The following is a 17,039-nucleotide window of genomic DNA, read 5'->3' on the forward strand; positions in this document are numbered from 1 at the left end:
TTCTTAAAATAGAATCACAGTTGTTGTTCCTTAGTTGGTGTGTCGCAGAGTGGGGAAAAATCATTAGACACATGAACATGGTGAAGTGAATCGGGGACTTCCAATTAGGACTCAGCTCCTCCTCACTATCACCCAGCCAGCCTGGTTTCTGCTGGGAGAAAGCTAATGGTGGTAGCCTGTAGCAAGCTACCTACAGGATTTTCCAGGTTTCTGAGCCAATTCAGTGATCCTGGCCTCCAGAGCTGCAAATACGCTGCATTTAATACAAATAAATTTATTACTAAGCTAAGCTAGCAAATGTCGAAAGACTAAAATAAAAGACAAAAATACTGTGAATATAAAGGGCAGTTAATTTCAATTGAAAGTGTTTTTAATTAAACAAGTACACACAAAAGCTACACAAAACAGCACAGTGCACTGTAGCATGAACAGGAAGTGATACGATACCACAGAGAGAGCCAACACTGAGTGAGAGTTCCAAACACTTGATTAAGTCATTAAGTAATGAATGCCATTTAAGGGTTCAAATGCAAGGGTTTCTGCAGTTCCCAACCAGCATGGAGGCATGACTGAGAGTTTGAGCTCCAATAAAATGATGTGTGTTAGCCCTGCGACAGACTGGCGACCTGTCCAGGCTGTACCCCGCCTCTCGCCCTATGACAGCTGGGATAGGCTCCAGCAGCGTGACCCTGAAAAGTATTAGCGGAAGCGAATGGATGGATGGAGAGCAGCTTTGGTTTCAGTTGCTCAGACAATGAAAATCAAAACAACCAGAATTCTTTAATACCTGTTCTAACCTCGGGCACTGATAGTGCATAAAATGTTGATACAAGCCTTTCTGAGGCAAGGTGAAGGAGTCTGGAGCAGCTCCCAGACTGCGTAAAGCACCAGTTTAACATGTGAACACATCAACTCTCATTTTATCCTTATTTATAAATTTCTTATTTCTTATTAACAAAATGGAGAAATATGATGTCAGTAAAGCAAGAAATGGTTGTGAATGCTGGATTTTTTATGAGGAAAAGAAATGAAGATATTAGCTATATTTAATTTTTTTGTTATCAAAAATAAAAAGTGCTAAAAAGTGATGCAGTCATCCAGACATGTGTAACTATTAAAGCAGAATCTTAGACAAAGCTCACATTTCACACATTTAATAAAGTGCATTGTTTTCCTCACAGCTCACCAATTTGACCTGTTGCTTGTTCGTTTGTTGAATGTTGGCTCTCCTGGACGCCTTTCTCACTTGAGCCCGAAAGAGTCTTACTGAGGAAAAAGTAAACAACAGGGTCCAGGCAGACATTGAAAACTGACACAATGGTGGCCGCCTCCTTCAGGTAGAACAACACTGGCCCCACAGAGCAGCTGTTCAAAAGAAAAGTGTCGGGAAGTCGAACCAGGTGATAGGGGACAAAGCAAACACCGAAGATGCTGACCAGCACCAACATGTTCCTGCGAGACTTCACCAGCTTCTCAGAGGAGGCCAGCTGCCTCTGCTGTGCCTTCAACACCCTGCGGGAGGTGCTGTAGTAGAAGAAGACCAAAGATATGAAGACCACGAGAAAGATGATAGTGCAACTGATGTGAATTATTTTGAAGACCAGGCTGAGTGATGCACTAAAGAGGGAACCACAGCGGCTCAGGGTAGAACTCAGAGGTTCTTGGGTGAACAGGATGGTGTAGGTGATGGCAGGAACCAGAAGAAAAACCCAGGTGACCATGGAGATGATGTTTGCTGCTTGTACTGTCTGCAGCATGTGCATTTGTGAAGTATGAACAATTTTCAGATACCTAGCGAGAAGAGACAGGAGGCAGGAGACAACTTAATTAAGCTGTTACAGAGGTGCCAACATAGCTTATTATGGGCCAATCTTTTTTTCTTTTTGTTGTTGTTGTTGTTTTTGTAACGGTATAAAAAATGAAAGGTGGTGGATTGGCCAGATGCAGGTCGATGTGTAAAAATAACTCTGATGTTTGGTGGTGGCTATGGCAGAGCTCCCACAGAGGCCAGCAGGTGGTGAGCAAAAGGGAAGCCAGGAGGAGCAGAGATCAGGCGCGTTTCGTCTTGAGCTGAAAAGGAACAAAGTTTGTCCCGTACTTCAGCTACAATGAAAAAGACACAAAGCTGGAGTTATTCTGTGTCTTTATGCTGCACAGCTGCCTTTTCTACTCTCACTCTCTCCCCCTCCCTCTCCCACTTCAATCATGAAACTGATCAATGATCAGCTGATCGGCTTTTCTGTCGCAGGTCCCGTCTCTATTTTTTGTTTTGCGCACTTTGCGCCAGAACGGGGAAACAGGCGGAGGTCGCGCTAAACAACAGCAGCACGTTTAAGCTTGATCAGCTGTTGTTAGAATTTATTTAATATTAATTTCTAGTATCAGCTGATGTTTGCTGGAGCCACAGCTGTAAAGCTGCTGGTCATGATATGGTTTGGTTATGTGGTGAGAGGGAAACATGAAGATGAAACCAGGAGATGTCCTTACTGAATCATCAGAGCTGAACAGGTGATGGAGAAACAGGTTTACCTTTTAGGTGACATGAATGAGTTGAAGGGAAGTTATGAACTGTTTCTGAGAGACAAATAACACCAGGATCCTTTTTTTATGTAGCTGACAGCTGGTAACTGTGCAGGGGCGGGTCTAGGAAAGTTTTGCCAGGGGGGCAGGTAGGGCATTAACAGGGAAAGGGGGGCACAAAGAAATACTTTCTTATTCTCATTTAAAATGTCTAGCTATTATTAAATGATTATCTGAATGTTACAACTATGTGATGTAAAATGTATAGAAATCATACATATACCAACAAGACAGCGTACATCACTGTCACAACAGGGTTTGTTTTCATTCAAAGGCTTTATGGCTTTAATACCTGGTGGGCCGGTCAATTAATTATTAAGTCCAAAGGAGATTTCTAAACTTTGATCTGGAGCACAGGGTTCATAACTAACACATTATTCTGGTTTTACTAGCTTCCTTACCTGTCAGCAGCAATGGACCCCATAAATATGATGCTGGCATACATGTTGAGGAAGAAAGCAGAAGCCCCAAAGCTGCAGTAGAGCTGCTGAATGGTGAGAGAGCTGCTAGCATAGTGGCTGATGCGCAGTGGCAGAGAGAGGCAGAGCAGGAAGTCAGCAGCTGTCAGGTTCTTCATGTAGACCATCAAGCTGCTTGATGCCTGCTGCCGAACTCCACAAAAGTAAAACTTCATGATGAAGCCATTGAGGGGTAAACCCACCTGTAGAGACACAGAGAGGACGACGGGACTTTGGTAGATGCACAGAGAACCTCGTTTCCATCAGAGCACAATCTGAAGACTTAAAACTCACCAGAAAGACCAGACTGTAGACCAGAATAAAGAAAGAGTTGACTGATGTGTTGACATAATCACAGGTCTGGCCATCTGTCACATTTATTGGTTCATTCATGTTTCTGGAGCTGAAAAATAAATCCCCTTCATTAAGATCTCTCTTTGATAGGATACGCCTTCATATTATTTTAGGTAAATCAAAAGTCAAACTAATTTTAAATATAATGTTGAGATCCCCTAAATCCCTCAGAAAGTTTGATAAATGTCATCTTCTGGTCAGTTATTCAGTTATGGCTGAATGTTTCTGCTACTTACTGCTAAAGAGACGGGCAATGAAAGTGGACACTATATCTTCTGAATATTTCTGAACATCAAACTCACTGTTTCAACGTTAAAGTGATCCCTGTAAACTGATTGTTAGTTTTAGTTTCCTTATTTTCCTCTGAGTAATTGATTCGGTCACTAGTTAGCTAACATAAACTAATGTAAGTCTATCAGCTACAACCAACCAACCACATGATGTTCTGTACCAACAGAAGATGGTGCTAAACATGTTTTCAGACTAAACATAAACTTTGTGTCAGTTTATAAAGAGCAGGGCTCAATGGATTAAATTACTCTTTAAATGTGCAGCGTTTCATGTCTTCTTTAAGAACAGCACAGTGCTAAATATTTCACTGTTTTCTCAGATCCTGCACGTAGCTTTAGACAGCATGCCATGAGGATTAAATTTGTTGATATGAATCTCATCAGGAGCTCCTTCTTAGTTTTCAGAACCCAGTTTTATATTCAACTGGTTGTTCTGTCACTCTCTTGTCTTCCAGGTTTAGCGCCTCGAGCCTCCACCTGCTAGACCTTTCAAAATTGACTGGTACATGCGTGTTGGCTGATCTGGACAAAGGCGACCAATCACTCACCAGGGATCATTACAAAGGGGGCAGCTCCTGTTTTCTATGTATTAGTAGCGTCTTTATTGTGGGCAGGTGTGTAGGTTAATTCTAGGGTACTCTATACATATAAAGCACATAGACAGACACATGTTAGAAACACTACCCTATGCGGTTGATGCTACATCTGTATGGTTTTGACTGAACTTGTTGTAGATAGACATGACCTTTCAAGAAGCTGTAGACCAGTTTTGTTTTATTATTGAGTTTTCTAATTTGGCTCAGCCGCCTGGTCCTCCTCCCCCACCTCTGTTTTTTCTTGATCGTTGTTGAAACATGTGATAAATAAGCACTGCATGCCTTTTACACCTGCCCCCCACACTCCCACAGCTCATTTTGCAGTGTGGCTGTAACAACAGCATTAAATTGGTTCAACTGTTAAACCGTTTTCTACAACTTTGCTCAGCACAGATGAGCAGAGCTTTGAGGTTCACTGCTCGCATAACCGTACATGTATTTTTTGAAGGAAACGCTTTTGTGCAGCAGAAGAATGACTGAATATTGGATTACTGAACACACAGCACTGAATGTAATGATGGGCTAATGACAGACTGTTCATTATGAACCACATATATAAGTGTAAGGATGACTATTACACCACGTGGCACCAGGACGCACCTAAGCCTTAGTCAGTGAGAAATTTGTAATGGTGTCATTACACATGCATCCTGATAGAGGCAGCAGTGGTGCTGAGGCAGCTGTGTGCAGTTGATTTTAAGTGTTTCTGGTCCCCAGGTCAGGAAATGTTAAGTCATCTTTGAAGTCAAGCATAAATTCAGTAGAAGCACAAAAGATTCAGGGATGATTAACCAGCAGGACTCACCTGTGTTTCTGGAGGTTTCAGTGAGCAGGAAAAGCTGCTTCAGTTGTTTTGTGCTCTTGGTGTAGATCAGGAAATGATGGCCACACCGCTAACCAGCACTTATTTCCTGTTACACATGTCACGTGTCTTTTTTATTTTATTTCCCAGTTTAGGTTATTTGTTATGTTTTGGTGTTTTGTTGATGATCCAGATGATCCGAATCCATGATCCGGACAGCAGACTCCGACTAGAGTGGACCCAGCAGATTTTGTTTTGTAAATTTTGAGGAGTTTCAGAATCAGCTCCGTGGATTTTTCCTTTTTCCGAGAGGTAGAAGGAATTCAGGAAAAGGATCTGCAGTTTGCCCCAGTATGCTGACTTGACCTGGCTGAAGGACTTTGTCTTCACTCAACAATCCCCATATTCACTACTGAGCCACCCCACCCAAGGCTCATCATGGATCACGGTCATATCACACAGTTAGTTTTCTGATGTAGCTCCACAGTTTCCTCTGGGGGATGGACAACCTGAGCAGTGACAGGAAGCAGGCAGCAGGTGGCAGCAAATCACCACAGTGCTTTTGATGTCACTGTCAGATTTTGATATCAAAAACAAGGCCTACAAATAAAAGCCTATCCTGACATTTTCTGCTTAATCTTAAATGAAATACAGCACCTTATCAGGTCAGAACTATCAGGTTTGAAAAAAAAATGACTTGGCAACTTTTAAAATGTATTGTAAAAGTCCTGAAATAAACATGCAAACAAGAAGAAAAGGAACCAAAACTAGGGCTTCTTTTTTGAAAAGAGAGAAGAGATCTGGAAACAGTTTACATTAGTGGGTAATGTAAACATGTAACTCCTTTCCTACTTGGTGTACACTAAATAATAAATGTATGAAACAAAATGTAAATTTAACGAAGTTTCAGTGATGTGTAAAACATTTAAACCAACATTCAACTGAACCCGGCACAAAGAGAACAAATTCAGTATTTTTTTATTTGAAGAGTACATTTCTAAATGGTAACACGATGATACTGTTTCATATATGCACTAACATTTTTTTACCCATTTAAAATAATATTTTACTAATTTATTACAGGAAAAACCACATCCGCTCTTGCACGATGTCAGAGTGCAAAGAATAAAACGCAGCACTTCCTCTCTTAATTTCACATTAAAAGTATTGCAGTCACCTCATTTCAAATAACCTTTTAATCTGAAAGAGATCCAGCAGGAAGTGTTTAGTGTGGTAGCTGATATCAAAGAAGAGAGTCTCAGCAAAGTCTGTGGCTGTGTCACTAATATCACGTCACTGAGCTGCACTTGTGACGGCTCAGCTCACGCCACCTGTCTTTTCTTTGTTTTACTGAAGCGCAGTTCATGCAGTCCAATCCGGTCATGCTAGAGGTCTGTGTTGGGTTTTCTCTGTGCTCCCATAGCTGGTGCTGCTCTGTAAACCCGGAAAGATGAGCAGACGTTTCAGAGGTTTTCAGGAAGTAAACCCGAGGAACAGGTGGGTGTTTGAGTGTCGAGCAATCCGGCTGACCCACAGTCACAGACTTTTGTTTTCAAAAGTAACATATGTACGTCTCTTGTTTTGTTTTGTGATAATTTCAAATGGCAGTCATTAATTAGGTATGTAGGAGCTGAATCTCCAGCCCTGCTGAGAATCCATGCAGGCAGGGGCGGGGCTTTATGTTGATGGGCGCACCATGCAGCCAATCACATGCAAAGACAAGTGAAAAGTGAAGAAACGAGTGGAAACATAAAATGAGCATCTGGCTGCATTTCAGTGATACTAGAGACAAAGCTGAGAGCAGAATTTATAAAGTTGTGAATTGTTGAACCTTTTGGGGATGAGAGGAAGAACATCTAGTTTAACAGGATGTATCACTGATCTGTTATTTAAATATAGACACGTGTTATCCACAGAAACGTCAGAATCAACAACCACCAAAAAGCCAAAACAGCAAACGATTAAAGAGCAGGTACACAGACTCTGAAAAAAGATGGACATGATAGACGTACATGGACATGCTGTCAAACTACCCAAACCTTTTATCACTGTCTGACCAAAATTCCCTGAACTAACAGAAACAGAAGATCAAAATTGGGCTCCACATTTGAAAAACATCGTGAATTTTACGTTCACCAAGATAAAATCTCACTTCCTGCACAGCTCCGTCTCTCAGTATGCTTTGAGACCAAGTCTACAGTTGTGTTTGGTGTTGAAAAAATTCCACAAGAAATTCTGTTTTTCACTTTCTACCATAGATATTTATGTGGTTATATGTGGCCCGCCATGTAAAATGAGTCTGACCCCAGTCTCAGACTTTGAAACCACTTCCTGATTGTTAACAATTTATGAGTTGTTAACATGTATCGTAAATCTTAAAATATGAGCACAAACCCTGAACATTATTTCATTTCAGCTCACATGTTGCTCACATGTTGCTCAATACAGATATATACATTTGGTGAAGTAGCATGATCATTTGGTGGAGCAATGCCACAAAGAGGCTTAAATATGATCCACAGTAACAGGTTTTATCAAGTGATTCCCTCGGTGCAGGAAGAAGTGCAACATACAAACACACAAAACATCAAAGATCACACAAGTGTTCATTCATTTTTGGTGCATTCATGTTTGCTGTAAATCTGAACTTCATGCAAAGCTCCAATGTTGTCCTGTCAATTCAACTGATAAAGAGCAGGTAAAGTTTTCTAAATGACTCTTTAAATATATTGAACATCCAGTTATGATTACTGAATACCTTAATAAAGATTTTATCAGTTCATCTTTCACTTCGAACTATGAGTCTGGCTGAAAGGAAGCAGGCTATGTTGAGGGTGGAAATAAAACCATTAAAGAGGGAAGAGGGACTGGCACTGGTAACTGCTTCTGTTGCAGCAGCCATATTGCCTTCCAGTGCATGTATATCTGTGGACTCTGTGGTCTATACAGAATTAAAGCTGACATGTGATTTTCATACATGTTGGTTTATTGCAATGTACCAACTGTATTTAAGCTATAGAATATATTTAGTTTACTTTAAAATGTAGAAATGTGTGTAGGTGTGTGTGTAGGACATTTATAGGACATTTTACCTACACCCACACAGTTTACCCTGCAGTAAAATGTGAGCAGCTAAGTTTTGATTCGAAACAGGAAACTGAACAACCACAGAGCTAGAGTTAGTATCTGTTACACAGACAAACTGCAGGCTGAAAAAACACAGTCCACGTCAAAGAAACTGACTCACTTTACTGTTCTTAAAACACAGAACAACTGAAGGGTAACGACTTATTGATTTAAGAACTATAGCATCGAAACATTTGAAAGAAGACAAATCAGAAGTAAAGATAGTTTGAGCTACGTGTTAGCGTGAGGTGGGACGAAGAAAGGTTAAAAGCTAAGCCATGTGTGCAGTAAATCGGCTCGGTTACTTTTAAACTTTGTGGTTTATAACTATAGAAAGAGCTCAGTGTTGGTCTCTGTTGTTCAACATGCTCACCCAGAATGCTTTGCAATCTGTTAAAGGTATAGGTCACTACCATTAGATCATTTATTGGATCCTTCAAAACTTCTTAGAGATGAATTGATAAGTCAACTCATTTAGACAAGCAATAACATTAAACAGGAACCATGACAACAGAGTTCTGCCTGGTCAGAGCTGGCTTGAACCTGCCTTATCGAGGAAGAAAGAAAGCGGTTACAGCTGTTGGCTGGCCGACATGATTGACGATGGGCAAGCCATGAGCACTCAGACTGCATTTACTGCACGCCATATGGGAAGATCTTGGAGAAGGTTCAGTTGTTAACCAGGAACTGAGTGTCCCTCAGTATGAAAGGGCATTTTATACTACTGCTATTTAAACATGACCTGCATAAATGTGTATTATAACGTGTTGAAGGCACAGGTGAAGTCTTTTGCTTGCTCTCCAAAGTTTCCTGTGTGGACCCCCTCTAGTAATGTAGAGCTATGACTCCTAGTTGTTTTGTCTTGATTTAAACTATTTTCTACCCGGAAGAACAAAACTTTGAAATAAGATATGAAAAATTATTAAAGTAGCAAAACAGGCTGGAAACCCTATATTTTCTTCTTCTTGAGGCATTGCCTATGTTTTGCTTCTCGTCATGAATCATAAAAATTACTGCGGACGAAATTTTCAGCAGTAATTTTCACTTTGGTTTTTATATATAAATGTTAAAATATTTTTGTTCATAAACACTGAAATTCAGATTTCACACATTGGATATTGTTTGTAGAAATTTAACCACAGACTGGTTCCGTTTCTGTTTGCTAAAACTGACACAGACTCATAGCTGAAAGTTGGCAACATAAACTGATGCTCTCTGTGTGGGAGTGTGTTTGGGCTGATTTGTTCTGCATTGATTTCTCAGCGTCACAGAAAGTTCTCTAGTATGTGAGGGCTTGGCATACATGATACTGGTTTTACTGGTCTCATCTCACTCTCGAAAAAAAATCTATTTTTTATAAGATGTTGAGCATTTCTTTACAGCACACTTGTTTGCCTCTCTCTTCAGTGAATAATTCCCAGCTCCTTCTTTATGCTGTCACTCTTGTGACAGCCAGTGGACTGGCCTACGTCACACTCTCCTCATTTGCTTATTGAACGTTGACTCTTATGGAGGCCATACTCCGATTCACCTGGGCCTGAAAAGTCTTACAGAGGAAAAAGTAAACAACAGGGTCCAGGCAGACGTTGAAAACTGACACTATGGTGGCCGCTTCCTTCAGGTAGTACAACACCTTAACAGCAGAGCAGTTTCCCGACAGAAAAATATAGGGGAGTCGAAACAGGTGATAGGGGACAAAACAAACACAGAAGATGCTGACCAGCACCAACATGTTCCTGCGAGACTTCACCAGCTTCTCAGAGCCAGAGGAGGCCAGCTGTGTCTGCTGTGCCTGCAACACCCTGCGGGAGATGCCGTTATAGAAGAAGACCAGGGATATGAAGACTGAGAGGAAGATGATAACAGAGAAGATATGGACGATTTTTTGGATCAGCCTGACCAATGAACTAAACAGGGGACGACAGCGTCTCGGGGTGACGTTCAGGTGTTTCTGGGTGATGAAAAACAGGCTGTTGCTGGTGACTGCTGGAATAATGAGACAAACCCAAGTGACCACAGAGATGATGTGGGCAGTTCGTACTCTCTGTAGAATGTGAGTTTTTGAAGGATGGACTATCTTCAGATACCTGGAGAGAGAATAGAAAGAAAGGTGTAGAAAAATTCACTAATCAGTCACAGTGGTGCCAAATCTTCAGAAGACATTATTGACTTCTAGAGAGATGTCTGTGCTTTGAAATTAACAATGATGACAAGAAATACAGTCTGAAATTAGTAAAGGTTCCTTACCTGTTGGCAGCAATGTACCCCATGAATAGGATGCTGGCATACATGTTGAGGAACAGGGCATAAGCTCCAACTGTGCAGTAGAGCTGCTGAATGATGAGAGAGCTGCTAGCATAGTGGGCGATGCGGAGTGGCAGAGAGAGGCAGAGCAGGAAGTCAGCAGCTGTCAGGTTCCTCATGTACACCATCAAGCTGCTTGATGCCTGCTGCCGAACTCGACAACAGTAAAACTTCATGATGAAACCATTAAGGAGTAAACCCACCTGAAATGACACAGAGAAAATGGAAATGACAGGACTTTGGTAGATGCACAGAGAACCTTATACCAACTTCTAAAAAAAATGGAAACTGAAAATTTACCACAAACACTAGACTGTAGACCAGCATAAAGAAAGGGTTAACTGATGGGACAACTGGATCACAGGTCTTGTTCATAATGGAAGTCAAATTGTTGGGGCCATCCATGTTTGTGGAGCTGAAAAATAGATAATAAATACATTGCATATAAATGCAAGTTTCATCTTGAAAAAGATTCAGTTCAATCCAATGTATTTTTATAGTACCAAATCACAACAACAACTGCCTCAAGGGAGTTCATATTGTAAGGTAAATAATACAAAGAAAACAGAGAAAACTCCAACAACCATGTGACCCCTGTTAGGAAGCGCTTTGGAGACAGTGACAGGAATAAACGTCTAATAGAACCAGGATCTCTGAGGGGCGACTATCTGCTGTGACCGGTTGCAGGTGTGCAGATGAAGACAGGACAAAGACATGTAGTTAAAAAGAGTGAGAGATTACCAATAACTAATGATTAAATGCAGAAAGGTGTGTGAACACATATTAACTGAAAAAGATGACTAAAGAAGAAACACTAGGTGCACCAAGGGAATCCCTCAGCAGCCTACACTCATTGTAGTGTAACTAAAAGAGGGGTCAGGTTTACCTGAGCCAATGCAAACTATACCACTTTATCAAAACTGCGTTTTTCAGACAACCTGATAATAACCAATTACAGTAGTCCAGCCTAGAAGTAATGCATTTACTAGTTTTTTCGCATCACTCTGAGACAGGATATTTCTAATTTTGGACATACTGCAAAACTTGAAGAAAGCAGCTGTACATATTTCTGTAATATTAGCATTGAAGGACATATCTTGGTCAAAAATGACTCCAAGGTTCCTCACAGCGTTACTGGAGGCCAAGGTAATGCCATCCAGGGTAAGAATCTGGTTAGATACCATATTTCTAAGATTTTCAGGGCCGAGTACAATAACCTCAGTTTGATCTGAATTAAGAAGCAGAAAGTTAGCGGCCATCCAGGTCTTTATGTCTTTAAGACATTCCTGCAGTTTAACTAATTGGTGTGTGTTATCTGGCTTCATGGACAGATAGAGCTGGGTGTCATCTGCATAGCAGTGAAAATGTATGCTATGTCTTCTAATGATGCTGCCTAAGGGAAGCATGTATAATGTAAACAGAATTGGTCCTAGCACTGAACCCTGTGGAACTCCATAATTAACCTCAGTGTGTGAAGAGGACTCTCCATTTACATGCACAAATTGGAGTCTATTAGATAGATATGATACAAACCACTGCAGCACAGTACCTGTAATACCTACAGCATGTTCTAATCGCTCTAATAGGATATTATGGTCGACAGTATCGAATGCTGCACTAAGGTCTAGCAGGACAAGCACAGAGATGAGTCCACTGTCAGAGGCCATAAGAAGATCATTTGTAACCTTCACTAAAGCTGTTTCTGTGCTGTGATGAGCTCTGAAACCTGACTGAAACTCTTCAAATAAACCATTCCTCTGCAGATGATCTGTTAGCTGTTTGACAACTACTCTTTCAAGGATGTTTGATATGAAAGGAAGGTTGGAGATTGGCCTATAATTAGCTAAGACTGCTGGTAAGATGTTGATGTTTAACTACTGAGGCCTGTAGAGATTAAATAATTAACAGAGATAGGCTGATCAGATTGAAACATTAATTAATCGTAGTACTTTCTTGAACAGTCTTGTAGGATGGGGTTTAAAAGACACATTGATGGTTTGGGAGACATAAATACTCAGAAGGATCGACCTTGGTAGACTCTTAGTTTGTTATGTCAAATCAAATTTAAACAAATTATAAATATTTTGCATTGAGATCCACTACGTCTGTCATGGCCTGGGTCTAGGGATCCAGGGCTCATGTATTTCTGTTCATTGTTCCATGTGTAGTGTTTTGGTTGTATCCTCTCTCTTCTTCCTCCGTCTCCCTGTGTGTGTTTATGTACGTTTGTGCTCTCAGATGTGTTCCTACACTGGAGGCTTCCACACCTGCCGCTCATCAGCCATCACCAGCTGTAGCTGATGGCCTTGTCAAGAGCGCCCTATTTAAGAGGGTGGCTGAGCTCTAGTCGGCACTAGATCCTTAACGCAAAACTCGTTAGTATAACGGTGGACCAAGAACACTGTCGTGATTATAGCTGATCCTGCTAAGCTGAGTATGTTTGTGTGTTACCAGGAATTGGGGAGCGGAGGGTGTTTTTGGAGATGTTACTTTTTCACCTTTCATGGACATGTCCACTGTGTGGGAATCAATGAGAATCGCCACTGGGGCCACAGTGCTGGGATTTCTATATAGTTGTGTTTTTTCCACTCACTATAAAGCCAGTATTCATCGTAAGAGTGATGTATTTCTGTATATTGTTCCATGTATAGTGTTTTGGGTCCTCCTCACTGCTACTCCATGGTCTGCACCTGTCCGTGGCAACATCCCTCTTTAAGGCAGATATTTGTATTTTCTGACAATTCAATTCCACTCAAAACATTTGTCTTACGGTGCATTCTGTGTAACACACCTGTACAGTCAATTCCTGACATGTACCCAACTTTCTGGGGACAGTAATTGTTTTTCTTCTTATCAAACCTGTAACATGAGATTAATTCACAGTCTGTGTTTGTTTTGCATTGGTGCAGATCTACATGCCTTCCACTGAGTATATTTATTCAAAAATGTAAACAAATGTTGCAACCAGATATTTATGTTAATGGTCAAAAATATAATGGGTATGGAATATGTCATCGTTATCTCCAATCCTGTACTTTTCTTGCCAAGAAGATGAAACTTGTCGATGGCGCCAAATAATAAGTTTTCAGATCATAATTTTAGATTTACTGTGTTCACGTATTTCTTAATACTCCACCTCCATTGTTGTTTGCACAATTTGATCAGAACAGGTAATCAGAGCTTTGAGGTTGAGAAGTCTGGGCTCAGACCACTCTATATGCATTTTGTGGAAGAAACATTGGTGTGCAGCAGAAAAATTACTGAATATATCATTGTTCAATGTGAATATAATTATGTGCTAATCACAGATTTTTCATAATGAACTCCACATATGACTGTAAGATTGTCAGCACACTTGGCAGCAGGATGCCTTGGGCCTGGCAGAAACCAGCTGTAGTGATGTAATGTTACTAAAGGTCAAGATCAGAGAGGCTAAGGACAATTACAGGAGGAAGCTGGAGTGGAAACTCCAGCAGAACAGCATGAGAGAGGTGTGGAGGGGCATGAAGACCATCACTGGATTCAGGCCAACCAACAGCAGGGGAGCTGAGGGAGGTGAGAATAGAGCCAATGAGTTGAATCTGTTTTTCAATAGATTCGACACCACAGTGTCTGCTCCCACCCCCACAACCTCACCTGTAGTCAGCCTGGAATCCAGAGCCACACCACTGTGCCAGCCTCTCTCTTCACATGTTGCCTCCTGTGAGATTCCTGACACCCCTCCCCCACCCATCACCTTCACTCAATACCAGGTTGAGATGCAAATGAGGAGACTTCACTCAGGCAAGTCTGCTGGACCAGACGGAGTGAGTCCCCTCGTCCTCAAGACCTGTGCCCCCCAGCTGTGTGGAGTCTTTCATAAACTGTTTATGCTGAGTCTGAGTCTGCAGAGGGTCCCAGTGATGTGGAAGACATCATGCCTCGTCCCTGTACCAAAGACGCCACGTCCCAGTGGCCCCCAGGATTACAGGCCCGTGGCACTGACCTCCCACATCATGAAGACCCTGGAAAGGCTCATCCTGGACCAGCTGCGACCCATATGTAAGACCACATCTGGATCCCCTTCAGTTCGCTTATCAGCCTCGTCTCGGAACTGAGGACGCCATCATCTACCTGCTCAATCGTGTCTACACCCATCTGGACCAGCCGGCGAGCACTGTGAGGGTCATGTTTTTTGACTTTTCCAGTGCTTTCAACACCATCAGGCCGACCCTCCTGGGTGATAAGTTAGCAGCGATGCAGGTGGATGCTTCTCTGGTGTCCTGGATTGTTGATTACCTGACAGGAAGACCACAATATGTACGTCTCCCACAGTGTGTGTCTGACAAGGTGATCAGCAACACAGGGGCACCACAGGGGACTGTCCTCTCCCCCTTCCTCTTCACCCTCTACACCACAGACTTCAGCCACTGCACAGAGACCTGCCATCTTCAGAAGTTTTCTGATGACTCTGCGGTGGTTGGATGCATCAGCAGGGATGATGAGACAGAGTACCGGGCTGTGGTCGACTCCTTTGTCACGTGGTGTGAGCAGAATCATCTGCAGCTCAACGTGGCAAAGACCAAGGAACTGATCGTGGACTTCAGGAAGACCAGGAAACACTTGACCCCTGTTTCAATCCAGGGGGTCAGTGTTGACATTGTGGAGGACTATAAATACCTTGGAGTACACATTGACAATAAACTGGACTGGGCTAAAAACACCACAGCACTTTACAGGAAGGGCCAGAGTCGTCTCTATTTTTTGAGGCGACTGAGGTCCTTCAACATCTGCCAGAAAATGCTGAGGATTTTCTATGAGTCTGTTGTGGCCAGTGCGATCCTCTATGCTGTTGCATGCTGGGGGAGCAGGCTGAGGGTCGCAGATGCCAACAGACTTAATAAACTAATCCGTAAGGCCAGTAATGTTGTGGGGATGGAGCTGGACTCCCTCAAGGTGGTGTCGGAGAGGCGGATGCTGTCCAAGATAAAGACAATGTTGGATAACACCTCCCACCCACTCCATGACATGCTGGTCAGTCACAGGAGCTCGTTCAGTGAGAGACTGAGATTACCGAAAAGCACCACTGAACGACACAGGAAATCATTCCTGCCTGTGGCCATCTCCCTGTACAACGCATCCACTTAACACACTGTTTGCTGCTACAACTACACATGTTTCTTTTCCAACTATTTATTTATGAGTGAAGTATGTATGTGTATATATGTATATATTGTACTATTCTTAGTTAGTGTATTGTCTGTCTTGTCTTAATGTTGGTTTAAAATGGAGCACTGTAACAAAAAATAATTTCCCCCAGGGATTAATAAAGTATTCTGATTCTGATTCTGATTCTGATAGTGCTGAGGCAGCTGTCTGTCTTTCCCATTACAGGAGTAAAGTTAAGCATGAATTCAACAGAAGTACAAAAGATTTAAGGATGAGTGTCGGGTCACAATTTTAAGGCCAATATGATGAACTTTATCCAGCACATCATTTGTGGATTCAGCTTTTTAAATCCAATTAAAATCAAACCACTCAAAAAGATCCTCTGGAACAGAGCAGAGTTCTTGAAACAGAGCTTACTGAACAGAGCCATATGTAGAGCAAAACAGAACATCACAGAAGAACAAGACAAAGCAAACCTGGGTGAAAAGCTTTAAGCACGTGTGCGTCAAAAACTAACAAAGACAAAAAAAGATTAAGACGAGGACACACAAACCCAAACCAGATGCATCAAATCAGCCAAACTCTACCAACTGTAAGAGACAAACCTGTCAGCATAACCCATAAAACTGCCATAGTCTAAAATAGTAGGTTAAAGCAACCGCTGCGCATCACCAGTGTACAGTGATGCACCTAAGTATATGGGTCATAAACAATTTAACTATGTGGGTCACTTGCTTAACATTGTAATTCCAGTATATAACCACTCCTGCATAGGTATGTATAAAAATATATATGATTTCAGAGTATGTTTCATAAAAAAACCAGCAAGACTCACATGTGTTTTCGCAGACTTCGGTGAGCAGAAGAGGTTGCTTGAGTTGTTATGCCTTCTCAATTTAACTGTATTGTTAAAGATCAGGAAACACACAGAGACCACACCGCTAACCTGCACTCGTACTTATTTTCTGTTTGACGTCACTGCTAGACTGTCTCAACACATTTCCACCACAGAAAACCCTGATGTCATTTTTAGATGTGGTCAACAGGTTGTTTATATATAATACTTACTTCACCTGTCTGCAGTTTTTTCTTAGATGATCTCACATTATCTTACAAGAACAATCCACGAGCAGAAAATCTATCATCAGCAACAAAGCAAAGCACTTCCACGTCCATGGTTCGAGTTGATCTCAGGTTCTTCATTTGAAAATCTGCCTGTGATCTAAAGTAAAAAAAGAAGGGAGGGGGGGGGAAGGCATCTTTGAGGTCTGAGGCTATTATGGTTTTAAAGATTTTTCCCCTAGTGCCCTTTGAGTTTTAAATGCATTAGTCAGCCTGTTCATCAAAATCATCTATAAATCGGGCAAGAAATGTCGTGTAA

General features: G+C 41.7%; 2 protein-coding genes across 3 annotated transcripts; both read right to left on the reverse strand.

Moving 5' to 3' along the window:
• Positions 1–39: 39 nt before the first annotated feature.
• Positions 40–5,599, reverse strand: LOC102296402 (P2Y purinoceptor 14-like). Its single transcript, XM_005951875.2, has 4 exons — positions 5,084–5,599; positions 3,333–3,441; positions 2,982–3,241; positions 40–1,791 (listed from the first exon to the last, which is right to left on the reverse strand). Exons 2-4 carry the CDS (start codon positions 3,429–3,431, stop codon positions 1,176–1,178), a joined length of 975 nt encoding a protein of 324 aa, XP_005951937.1. The 5' UTR covers positions 3,432–3,441; positions 5,084–5,599; the 3' UTR covers positions 40–1,175.
• A 482-nt stretch (positions 5,600–6,081) lies between these two features.
• Positions 6,082–16,986, reverse strand: LOC102295778 (P2Y purinoceptor 14). Of its 2 annotated transcripts, none has more exons than XM_042216387.1 (4): positions 16,727–16,986; positions 10,811–10,925; positions 10,454–10,713; positions 6,082–10,293 (listed from the first exon to the last, which is right to left on the reverse strand). In XM_042216387.1, exons 2-4 carry the CDS (start codon positions 10,913–10,915, stop codon positions 9,696–9,698), a joined length of 963 nt encoding a protein of 320 aa, XP_042072321.1. In that variant the 5' UTR covers positions 10,916–10,925; positions 16,727–16,986; the 3' UTR covers positions 6,082–9,695. The 2 variants fall into 2 exon arrangements, with proteins under 2 accessions (XP_042072321.1, XP_005951935.1); XM_005951873.3 differs by lacking the exon at positions 16,727–16,986 and adding an exon at positions 16,494–16,702.
• Positions 16,987–17,039: the final 53 nt, after the last annotated feature.

The sequence above is a fragment of the Haplochromis burtoni genome, unplaced genomic scaffold (genome assembly GCF_018398535.1).
Source record: "Haplochromis burtoni strain Fernald_Lab_line unplaced genomic scaffold, NCSU_Asbu1 Contig_1035, whole genome shotgun sequence".
Lineage (NCBI taxonomy): Eukaryota > Metazoa > Chordata > Actinopteri > Cichliformes > Cichlidae > Haplochromis > Haplochromis burtoni.

Coding starts and splice junctions, on each gene's coding strand:
- LOC102296402 (XM_005951875.2), bottom strand. CDS start 3,431: ATGAATGAACCAATAAATGTGACAGATGGCCAGACCTGTGATTATGTC. Junction 3,242..3,332: donor TCTACAGTCTGGTCTTTCTG/GTGAGTTTTAAG, acceptor GTGTCTCTACAG/GTGGGTTTACCCCTCAATGG. Junction 1,792..2,981: donor GGGTCCATTGCTGCTGACAG/GTAAGGAAGCTA, acceptor TCTTCTCGCTAG/GTATCTGAAAATTGTTCATA.
- LOC102295778 (XM_042216387.1), bottom strand. CDS start 10,915: ATGGATGGCCCCAACAATTTGACTTCCATTATGAACAAGACCTGTGAT. Junction 10,714..10,810: donor TCTACAGTCTAGTGTTTGTG/GTAAATTTTCAG, acceptor GTGTCATTTCAG/GTGGGTTTACTCCTTAATGG. Junction 10,294..10,453: donor GGGTACATTGCTGCCAACAG/GTAAGGAACCTT, acceptor TTCTCTCTCCAG/GTATCTGAAGATAGTCCATC.